At 30.9% G+C, this 12,413-nt stretch overlaps 1 protein-coding gene across 3 annotated transcripts in view; it reads right to left on the reverse strand.

Moving 5' to 3' along the window:
* The window catches only part of LOC142328067 (uncharacterized), an 86,946-nt gene that overhangs the window by 17,816 nt on the left and 56,717 nt on the right, over positions 1-12,413 (reverse strand). For all 3 annotated transcript variants that reach the window (XR_012757182.1, XR_012757181.1, XM_075371537.1), the window contains exon 4: positions 8,628-8,780. Coding sequence is in view for 1 of the 3 variants with exons in the window: in XM_075371537.1 (XP_075227652.1) it covers positions 8,628-8,777 (150 nt within the window). In the remaining 2 variants the exon portion in view is untranslated. The remainder of the gene's footprint in view (positions 1-8,627; positions 8,781-12,413) is intronic.

A 12,413-nucleotide genomic window follows, 5' to 3' on the forward strand; every position in this document is an offset into this window, starting at 1 on the left:
TTTTGTAAGCTTCAACATTTACCAAATGAAAGTTTGATTCTAAATAATAGTTATTATTAATTTTTATTTATTTTTATAACACCACATAACAAATCTTTTTGTTTATCAGACTAACAAATCTTTGTTAGTCTATACTAACAGAGATTATTTCTAGACGAACAATAACAAATAACACACATACGGTGAGCAACTTACAAACCAAACTGAGCAAGTTTGAATTTGTTATTTGAGTGTTACCTTAAAAACTGCTTCGATTAGCACCATTACTGGTTGTGTATATTACTACATGAATCTACTATTGTCAGTTTTAAACTGTTCATCCTTCAATTCAGCAAGTTTTGTTCCGTGAGTTGTGTTTCTCTAAAATGCCTTAGTGGATCAAGAAATGAGTTACTATAGTGAAAAATAATCTGTGTTCTGAATCCTTTCAGTTTTCTTTTCTCATAGGTGCACAAGGAAGTGTCGTTTTCATCAGCCAGAAAGGATAATCATATAGTATGTAAATAAATATCAAAAATTAAAAACTAAGAACCCAAAAAATGAAATAAAACCAGCAGTAGATCTCGACTGTTCCTCATATTGATTCATATCCGTTAGAGAACACTACATAAAAAATTGGATGATTTTGTTGCACTTTAATATGAGCTAAGTACAGATCATTTGGTTTTGTCTATTCTAATGGCATTTTGCCACTTTCAGCAGGGCTTGAATGAAATGCACCTGTAGTAAGATGGATGAATGAATGATAAACTACATCTAGCTACCATTCTAAGAATGGTGGACTAACTGAATGAATAAGCTACACAGTTGTACTCCATGTAAGAATGGACTAGAATTTAGTAAAAGTGCAACATGCATACTCAATCAGCTCCTCATCGATTATTAGATAAAACTCTCTCTGCATGTCTATCGTTTTTAAAATTTTACTTTCAGTTCCTTTAAAAATGTTACAGACATTAGTCATTGATCAAACAACATTATTAAAAATCTAACCACTGTGTATAGTTCAACTGGTTCACCATGCAAAAACAATTGAGGGTCAGTATCTTCCCTCAAAATTAAAAGTAGATGTTATTTCATATTCCCTGGAGAAAATGCAAATTCAGTCATTTTACACCACAATTCTAAATGGGTTATTTTATTTTGGAGCAGTCTCTCGCTAGTAGTTACAAAGTTCTAGATGCTACGTAAATTGAAAAATCATCAACAAATAAAGAATTAGTTAGTTTTAATATTTATAGCTACGGCAAATAAAGTAACACTTAGGACAATTCCCTGAAGCATTCAGTTTTCTAGTGTGAAATTTTGAGATCGTCTTTCCAACTCAAACTCAAAAGGGCCGACTACTCAAAACGGCTGACAGGATGAAACCCCTGATAAATGCAAGATTTTCTAGAATACTGCATTCACACAGTGTATTTAGAATTCCTCTCCTCCAAGCTGTGACATACTTCTTTTGGACATCAAAAAATACAGCAACCAGGCATTGGCAAAGTAGAAAGGTGTTTTGAATAGCAGATTCCAAGGCAACTATATGATCGATATCATATAGCATTTCCAGTGGAAATATCATGGGAAATATTCAAGGCACACCTCCCGTAATGAGAAGAAAAAGCAACTTTTAATTCATTATGCAATTCTTCGCTAATAAAAGGCACACTTTTTACCTGCAACTTATAATTCATAAACTCAGGACAGTATGATGATAAGTGAAACTGACCTAAAAGAGTAACTAAGCACGTTCACCACACCAATTGGTAAGGTAACGAGTATGCCGTTGCTTTTCAGTCCAATTGAAGGTGGTGACTGTCCTGACCTGCACATGGCCTGTACTTTTCTCCAAACAACAGATGATGCAATTGTCTGAGAAATGGTACTGACATAATTTAGCCATGATTTCTGTTTAGCACACTGAAACACTCGATTGCACACAGCTTTCACATTGCAGTAGGCGCAAAGCATTTTATCATAGGCCGATTGAAAGGACACAAAGCACTGCAACGATCCCTTAATGCACTTCTGCATTCTTCATTCTATCAATTTCTGTTTTTCAGAACAGCAGGTGCCTTGATTTTCCAGATGTTAGAGGGATATATTCACTTGCACTATCAAGTATCAGGGGTGAAAAATTGGAAATTTGGTAGATCACATCACCACTTTTGTTGTATTGGATAATTGAAGCTTTGTAGCTGATCCAGTCTGCTTTCCCAATCATCCTTCTGCGTAGCTAACTGAGACAAACCCTTACTATCAACAAGTCTATGATCGCTTACAAAATGTTTTTGGAAACACGCCAGTTAAGACAAGGAAGTAGGGATGCTGAACACGACAGATCGATGCACGAAAATGTACCTGATGAAGATGATACAAACATGTAAAATTCATCGTTCAATAAGCAGAAATCTAAGTTCTGCCTCAGTTGATCAACCACACTGCCTTGGGAAGAACATGATGAGCCCCATGAATGGTTAAAGATAAATTGTATCTTTAATTCACTTACTACACACATTAACAGTGCAGTCATAGTTCAATTATTATTATTATTAAGTGACTTTAATGTGCGAGGTTTTGTATGGGAAAACCTAGAAAAAGTTTCTTTTACTAAATGTTATCCAAATTTAGCTTCTCACCTTAAAGATTCTTCTACAAATTGTAATCTTTTACAATCAAATAAATTGTTAAATTGTTGTGGTAATTCACGTGATTGGTTTTTTCTAATCTTACTGACGTAGCATTCATATTTCTTATGATGGAATTTTTTATCGTGATAAATAAAATATAATTTACCGTTAGAGATAATCTTACCTAAGATTTTGGATTCTAATCTTATATCTGATAAATACATACCAGATTACAAAAATATTAATTTTGTAAGATTAAACATTTACTAAAGTTTGATCCCTAAATAATATTTATTTATTATTATACAACACCCCATAAGCTTGAAGCTTGTGCATAGAACATGGGAATCAAATTTTGTAGTGTATGAAAAAATGCCATGCTGACCAGGATTTAATATTGATCATGATATAGAAATTTTTGCAGAGGAAATGCAACTAAGTCAATCCTTTTGAAATGTCCTAGAAAAACATAAACTGGTTGCTTGAAAAATTCAAAAAAGAATGAAACTTGCCCACTTGTTTCACTATTTTTTTATTTATGTTTTATTTAAGCACAGTACCTGTGGCAACCATTTTTGTTTTGCTGTGCACACACATTTCTGTAATTGTAAAGGTTTACGGAAAAAATCGTATCTAAAAAACTACTGGTCCTAGAAAGGTGAAACAAAAAGCGATTTATTCATATTTTCTCAAAGTTAAGGACTGGTTTAGTGACTTATTTACCTATCTCTTTTCTTTCTATGAGAAAATTACAAATAACATTGAACATGAAAAACTGTGTGAAATTTCACTTCAGGTAATTTTTTTCAAGTGGCAGGGATGGCATATACAGTTTGAATAATTTTTTTTATGTAGGTATATGTTAGTAGTTTTGCCATAAATAATATTAATGGTGATATACTTACCCCTAAAATTTTATTTTTTATTAATTTCTGAAAACTAATTATTTTTTTAATTAAAATTTTGGCTTCAAATAACTCTGATGGGGCTGGTGATAAAAATCTCAATTTTGCACAATTGTTGGACTGTTTTTGTAGATGTTTATGGCAAATAGAAAGTTTCTTGTGTTGAAGTTGATGTTTTCAATATTTTTAAAATGTTTTTTTTTTTTAATTATTAATGATACATCTAATTTAATAACTTAACCAATACCAGTATCCAAATACAATTTTGATACAAAAATTTTAGCAAAACTTACCAAAACTGAAATTTCAATAAGTAGCCTAAATGATTTTTCAAGAATTCATTTTTATTTTTGTATTGGTTCATTTTTGTAAACACTATGGAATAAAAAATAAATTGTAGCAAAAATTAAATTGTACTTCAATGAAATAGCGTTTTTGTAGCAATGAAAGTTTTATTTATTGTGGTACCGTATTTATTTAAATTTGAATGCTGATGGCCTTTGATCCATACTGAATGTTTTCAGTTTTGATGGAGTTGATACACCCAAAATGCTACAAGCAGCATCAAATTGTTCAAAATTGTGATGTGGAGCAATGTATTGCTCTTGGTTTTTGAATTCATATAGTTTTTTGTTCTGCCGAGAAAAAATAATTTTGAAATAGTTTACAGAAAGATAATTTCCAGGAACTAAAATTACATTTGGAAAAATGTGTTCTTTAAGAGCTTGCTCTAATGTTATTTGTCTTAAGTTATTCTTAACTGTTTTTTTTTATGAGTTCCCAAAGGGTCACAACAGAGCTGTCCATACAGGTGACTGAATTTTGGAATTTTAACTCTTTTTGAAGACATTTACAAACATTAGTGACAACATCTGAATTAACAAATAAAAAATAAGTTGTTTTCACATTAAATTTACAAATTTTAGTGAGTTCTTTTGGTTCCATACACTGTTTTACGACACTCTTCATTCACATAAATTCCTACAGAACATTGTTTTATGCGAAATTACTAGAAAATAATGTAAAAATTTAACTGATTTAAAATTTGAAAATATAATATTATTAAGTAAAACTTATTTTAAAAAAACTCCTGAACACAAGATGAAATTTTTGACACTCTATAGATGTGAGCAGGTCCTTGACTAATATCAGTCTGTAACTGCAAAGCTAAATGATGAAACAAGCATAAATGAGCATGTTGCAACAATATTAATTTTCCTGACAACTGGAAATAACTTCAAGCGCCAGTTATAACATGAACACTGCAGTTGAATGGCTCGAACAAGTCTAGTTCAACTATAGTAATTAGTATAAAAATATTGAAGTGCCAAGAAGACAAGAAACTCCCTTGGAGCACCTCTTTTTTGACTCAAAACAGTATTGCTTTTAACAGGTTTTTCATGATTTATGAGAAGTTATAACTTCTTTATTAGTACAATACACAAGAAACTTTTCTAATTTGCCATAAACATCTACAAGAACACTAAGTTGTACAAATTTGAGATTTTTATCATCAGCCTCATCAGAGTTATTTGAAGCCAAAATCTGAATTTTTAAATAAAAATTAGTTTTCAAAAATTCATAAAAATTTAGGGGTAAGTATATCATCATTAATATGATTTACGGTAAAACTACTAATATATACTTATACATAAAAAAATAATTAAAAAAACTGTGTAAGCCATCCCTGCCTCTCGAAAACAATTACCAAAACTGAAATTTCACAGTTTTTCATGTTCAGCTTTATTTGAGGGTAATTTTCTCATAGAAAGAAGAGAGATAGGTAAAAAAAATCACTAGAGCAACCTTTTACCTTGAGAAAATATGAATAAATTGCTTTTTGTTCTAACCTTCCAGGATCAATAGGTTTTTAGTTACAATGTTTGCCATACACCCTTGGAATCACAAGAATAGGTGGGCGCACCGTAACAAAAATGGCCGCCATAGATAAACTGCTTAAATAAAAAATTTAGAGAAATTAGTTTTAAGGTCCTGAGATACGTAGAAAACAAGTGGGTAAGTTTCATTCTTATTTGAATTGGTCAAGCAACCACCTTTGGGTCACTTTAAATGGATTGACCTGATTATAAACATTGTTGATACATATACAACTTATTATCACAAATATTAATAAGGAAAAGTTGTATAGGCTTCAAATACAACACATATCTACTTATTATTAAGAATTATTTAAAAACAAATTGAATGTAATACTCTGAGTCATAGAGATTTATTATTAAATTACATTGTTAAAGTTGAGAAATTTTTATATACTGTTCCCAAATATTTTTTTAAATTTGCTAATAAAATAGACAACAATACATCTCATCCATTTCATATTTGTTTTTAAAATGAATATGCTGAGGGCGATGGTATTGTAGAACGTTTTGCTAAAAATGTGAGACTGTCTATATTAACAATGATTTTTCCTAGACTGATATTACATTTAACTAATATGATTAATTAATTCAGTTAAATTACTTTAACTAAGAATGGTGCTGATGAGACCATTTGTCAATTTAATGATAATTCTTTGATGGACCCAGAAAATATTCATCCTCTTTTAGTTAAGAAATGCTCTGCCTTTTTTGTACAGTTCTTAACTAAACTCTTCAATAGTTATTTGAATTCTGGTGTTTAGAAGTCGTAACATTCAGATATCAATAATTATTGTCCTATCAGCAAATGCAATGTTTCTGCCGAACTCTTACATAATTTAGTTTGTATGAAAATTAGAACATGCATACGGTAATTTATACTTCTGAACAACTTGGTTTTTTGAAAGTAAATTACACAAATTAACTTATGTGCACATATGGAAGATATCTAGAAGCAATTTTTAAATATTTTCATGGTGCATTTGATATAGTCAATATAAAATTACTTATTAGAATGCTTGTTTTATGTGGATTTAATAATAAATTGTTGTCTTGAGTATATTTATTTTACAAACTGAATTCCCTGTGTTAAAATTGGTAATTTTACCTCTAAGCCTTTTACGTTACATGTGGAGTGTGACAAGGCATGCATCTGGGATCTCCAATTTTCACAATATTTATAAATGACATTAGTTTAATAATATACTATTACCATTTTTTTTTTTTTATTTGCAAATGATATGAAATTGTTTAAGCCTATTACAAATATAGTTGATATTCAATTACTTGAAATTGACTTGAGCTCTATGCAAAAGTGATGCGACAAATGTTAGTAACTTAAAAAGAATGTTTTCATATTCAATTTGGAAAGTCTGCTAATGTTGACATAATTATTTACTGAATAATATTACAACACAAAAGATAGCTACTGTTAAAGACGTGCCCCTCCCACCACAAACGCCCGAGTACAACCCACTTCAAAAACATCCAGTTCCCATGAATGACCCTGAATTTTGATATCAAGTTATCCTAAGTAAATACATTGGTTATACTTATCTAAATCATTCAAAATTTTAAATGTTATTCTTTACAAATTTTAGAAATATTAACTCTTCAGAACTTTACGGTTATGCTTTTTTATATCCAGTACTAAATTATTGCTCTGTTTTCTGGTGACCTTTTACTGATTTGCAATTAAATTTATCAGACATACCTCATACAATCTTTCTTAAATGTGCTGCCTATAAAATCAGTGATTCTATACACTTTGCTCATCATAACTTAATAATTCATATTTCAAATTTGTTAAAAGTAGCAAGTATTGAATCACATCTGATGAGGATAGATTTAATATTTGCCAATAAATCAAGACCTATTCTATCTTATGAATGTTAATTTTGTTAACTATTAATCTTTTGTTATTGTTTTTTTTTATATGATTTTGTATTAATGGATTTCATGCCTGTTTATTTGAATAAAGAGGTAAATTGCTGTTAATCATCCAGCCATTTCTTTGGATAAAAATGGAAAGTTAGGTCTTAACAACAAAGACAATTGCAAAATTGTAGTAAGTACTTTGAAAGATTAGCCAGAAATTAAACAAGGTGAATGCTTGAGTGCAACAAAATCATGAAAACAGCCAAGAAAAAGTGAAGAACTTCTTCTAAGAAGAGATATGAAAAACTGAAAAAAACTTCACAAGACTGAAAAATGCATTAATACATCCACTACACAACTAAAAAGATAAAACAGAATAAATAACAACAAAAGGATTTCCCTCTTACATCTGATAAACATCAAAGCACTTCCAAATAGATGAAATTAATTGTAAACGCTAACTGGGAGAATACCAAGAAGGATTCAGAAACAGAAGTGCAGAACAAATCTTGAACCTTAAAAAAATAAGGGAAAAATGACAAGGTATAAAAACTAAGTAATTGTCTTCATAGATTTCAAAAAGAGTTACAACTCAATCTACAGAATTTCTTCTTCATTTAACAACCTTATTATTTGGTATAAATCCCGAAACAATTTTACATTATTAAACAGACTCTGACAAATATAAAATTAGAGGTGTCAGAAGAATTAGAAATTAAAACATTAGTAAGACAAGGGAATGAATTAGCTTAAAAATATTTTATCTGTGTCCCAGCGAAAGCAATAAGAGAATGGGAAGAAGATGAAACAAATTTGAACACACCACTAAATAAAACTGGGGAGGACCCGTTTGCATCAGATGCATCTTTAGTTTGAAATCAGATGAAATAAGTCAAATAAAAAAAAGGCAAGTAAAAACTTGAGAAAAATGCTACAACTACTAAAAATACAAGAAATGGATGCAAATTAAGAAGTAATAAAGATATTTACAAACACAATGAAATTGAAAATGTCAGATTACATCAAAAAATGAAGAGCCAAATCCTTTTTTCAAGCTCAGAAAAAAGATCTTCAACTATATTTACAGCAAAAACAATGCAAATCAATAAATTTCAGTGTTTCTAAATGAAATGAAGATATCTGAAGGAGATCGTGCAATATAGAACAATGTTCAGAGAAACAAAAAACAACAACATTTGGTCAAGAGAGAGAAGGCAAAAAACAAAGTAAAAGAATGAAAAGTTGATGGAAAATCAGTAAAGAAAACACAGAAATATGAGGAATGAATGCAAAATATTGCTTCATAATCCTCAGACAGTCAAATAAACAAAAAATTAAAAACTTACATGATCAAATGATGTATTCGTTCCCGTCCTGTGATTTGGTAAAAAAATGCATATCATGTCTCCTACATTATCCGGTTCATTCTCTAATTTAATACTTTTACTAAGAGGCAGAGCTTCATTATTAAAAGAATTATTTACAGGCTCGTTCATTATCTGTAAAAAAAAAAACAAACTAAAATAAAAATAAATTATCTTAATAAAATAAAAAACACTATATAAAAAGACTTCATGACACGTCTCTTGCAATTCCTTAATGATTATTCTTGGTTTAATATTTTATGGTGGCCTGAATGAGGTTATATTTGATATAACCTCATATATATAACCTGAATGAAAAATTCTAGTTAACTTTACAGAGAATCTACTTCTAAGAAAATTAATATAAATAACATCTATTAAAATTACACACAAATTCTGGAACTTTAAAAAACATAATGCACAATCTGGATCAGAAATGTGATAAGATTTTAAATAGAACAATTCTCATCAATGTATGAACAATTTAATGTAAATGAAAACAAATAAAAACCATAACAAAACAAAGAAATGAATAAAAAAGCTGATAATGTAGTTGTAGGACTTTCACATCATATGCCTTTTTTTATGATATGCAACTTACACACACTAACACACAACTGAATTTAAAATATTTGTAATTTTATTTAAATATAATATTCTTTTGTTTATTTAATTTATTAACACTAATTACAATGCACACACTTGCTGCTTTACATCAGTGCTACACAACCACTCCTTGTGGTGACAGAGGGGTACTACAGATCCAGTATAATCACTTAGCCACTAATTTAGGGCATTTTTTTGGGTAGGGAGCAATTTCAAAAAAAACTTTTTAGCGAATATTTTTTTTAATAGTTAACAAATGTGCCTAAGAAAAATAAGACCTTAATTAGGTGAAATCTCAAGATAATGAGGATGACCTTGCTCTACAGCCTCACCCCCTTCACCTTTTTAAGTTGAAAATTTAATGGCATCAATGCCCTCTGTACAGAAGTAATCTGACAGTTTGGTTAAATTTGGTCCAGTAGTTCTGGAGATATGAAGTGTTAGACACCGAACACACACAAGTACATATAAATGATGTAAAATTTCCATCCGGTGAAAACCGCATATGCCCAAATTGGACCATTACAATACTTTCCCTCCTACAGCTGTAGCACTAAATGGGAAAGTAATACATTTTAAAAAACAAAAATTACATACTTTTTGTTTTTTTCTAAAAATTATCAAATATCAAAACTGTTCTTGATAAATCTACAAACATTTCTTCAAAGCAGTTGCTCAATGTGGTCGCCATTCTGTTCAATGTATATTTCAGCTCAGCAAATCCATGCTGGCTGGGATGTCTAATAGCATCATTATTATTCCTAATAGTAGTAGTTGCAGCTACTACCATACGATGTTTCAATTCTTGTATGCCAACATAAGCGAATAGACTAACGACTTCATCCAACCCCAAAGAAAAAGTCCGATGACATGGGATCAGAAGATCAGATAACCAATTTTACTGGTCCGTTTTGACCAATCCATTGCTTACTAAATGTGTTATTTAAATGATTCATCACATCACGACAGTAGTGAGCAGGTGCGCCTTTTTTTTTTCCTTTTTGTGTTTAGCCACTGGAACCACAGTTACGATTACTTGAGAGGATGAATGAGGTTGATATGTGTGAATATAAATGAAGTGTAGTCTTGTACAGTCTCAGGTCGACCATTTCTGAGATGTCTGGTTAATTGAAACCCAACCACCAAATAACACCCATATCCATGATTTAGTGCTCAAATTTGTAGAAAAGTGCCTTTACTATGATTTGAATCTTAGAACTCTCGACTTTAAAAACAGCTGATTTGTGAAAACGAGTTCACCACTAGACCAACTCAGTGCGTTAAAAGTTGTGCCATCATTGAAAAACCATATCTGCACTCTTATCTGCAAGTGGAATATCTTCCAAAAGTTACATTAGTATTGTCTTAAAAAAATGCAAGTACCAAACTCCTTTGAAGCTTAGTGATAAAAAAAGGGGCCTATGAAATTATCATCAAGACCACAGCACACATTAACCAAATAAACGTCCATAGGAAATGACTTGCAGCAGACTGATAAGAATTTTTTTTTGTCAAAGTGACAGTATTATGATAATTTACAATGACATTTCTTGTAAAACAGGATTCATCAGTAATTAGAATATTATTTAGGAAATTGGGATGATGTTCACAATTTCTAATCAACCGTTGACAAAATTTCATCCATTTTATCAAAATCAAGTGGTAATAACTCTTGTATACATGTTGCATTTTAAGGGTATAATTGGTGTTATTGCTTGACTGCTCATGTCACACGCTTGGATGTGAAACATGAAAGCGATGTTACAACCTTCTGGTGCTTGAGGTGGGAGATACTTCCACAACATTCAATACTGCTTCTTCAGCGTTAGCATCTTTTACAAAATAAAATCATTGTGGTTTAAGCAAAACTTGTTTCTCGAACCCATCTCTCCGAAAGATTTTCTTAAAAACTAAGTGAGGTCCATTTTTATTCAATTTCTTAGATGAAACACCACAAGGAAGCACCAAATTTACCCCTCAATTTACACACAAGAATATTGAAACTGTTTAATTTCACAAAGGGAGCAAAATCCAGGGCTAAATGTTTTGCTTTTGCTAACTAACCATTTTCTGACTTATGTTTATATGAACTTTTTTTCTTATATTAGGGAATAGAATCATCTCCCCAGAGATTGCCGTGCAATTTGGAATCTCTTGTATATTGAATGATGTATTTTTAAATGGTTCTACTGATAATGCTGATTTTAGCACAGATTCTGATGAAAACCCTGAATACAAATCAGAATTTAACAAAGCAGTTCTAAATAACAGGACAAAAATCAGAAGTTTATAGAAAGCGATTGAGGAAAGTTAAGATGGAACTATGAATTTGTATGATTCTGCTAGTAATTCAGCTGATATAAGTAACGGCAACAATACTCCGATTTCTTGTATTTCTGATCTCAGTGTTATGAAGTGTGCATCACTGGAGCCTCCAACGCTCCAGGTATTCAACAAGGCACTAGGACATGAAAACAATGGAGATGCTGAATCTAACCTAACTGCATTAATAACTTAGATACAAGATGATATCTTATGGGGACCTTCCAGTGAAGGTACAGGCACCAACTCCCAAGAAAGCTATTTATGTACTGTTCATCAATGATGCCATTTTTAATTTATTAGTCGACGAGACAAATCATTATGCAGAATAAAAGATTCATCCAACCAGTACAAATAAAATGAAAATTTCTTTGGGATATTTTGTGGATTGGTCTTTATACAATGGTGAGTATAAAGCAAGTCTTTTGTATTCTAACCATGTTAGGAAACAGATTTCAGATTCTTTCAGATTCTTTTGAGAATGTTCCATGGTTCAAATAATGGAAATGCATCAGAAGGTGACACACTGTACAAAGTTCAACAACTCATCGAATTGCTTCCCATTAAGAAAGGTGTATCAATAAAAAATAATGCCTAAAGAGTATGGCTTGTCTTTCATCAATACTGTTCAAACAAAAAAAAAAACAGCATGGGATGAAACATTCCAAATTAATTCCTTGTCTTTGGCTTCACAAGGAATCTCATTATATATGCTGGAAAAGAATAGAGCAGTTCCAGAAACATATTTGTTGGAGCTTTCTGGACCATTACTTGATGCTGGACAATCATTTTATTGTGACAGTTGATACAAAAGTGTATCGTTGGTTTCTCAGTTACTCG

Source organism: Lycorma delicatula, chromosome 7, assembly GCF_047948215.1.
Source record: "Lycorma delicatula isolate Av1 chromosome 7, ASM4794821v1, whole genome shotgun sequence".
In the NCBI taxonomy this organism is placed as follows: Eukaryota; Metazoa; Arthropoda; class Insecta; order Hemiptera; family Fulgoridae; genus Lycorma; species Lycorma delicatula.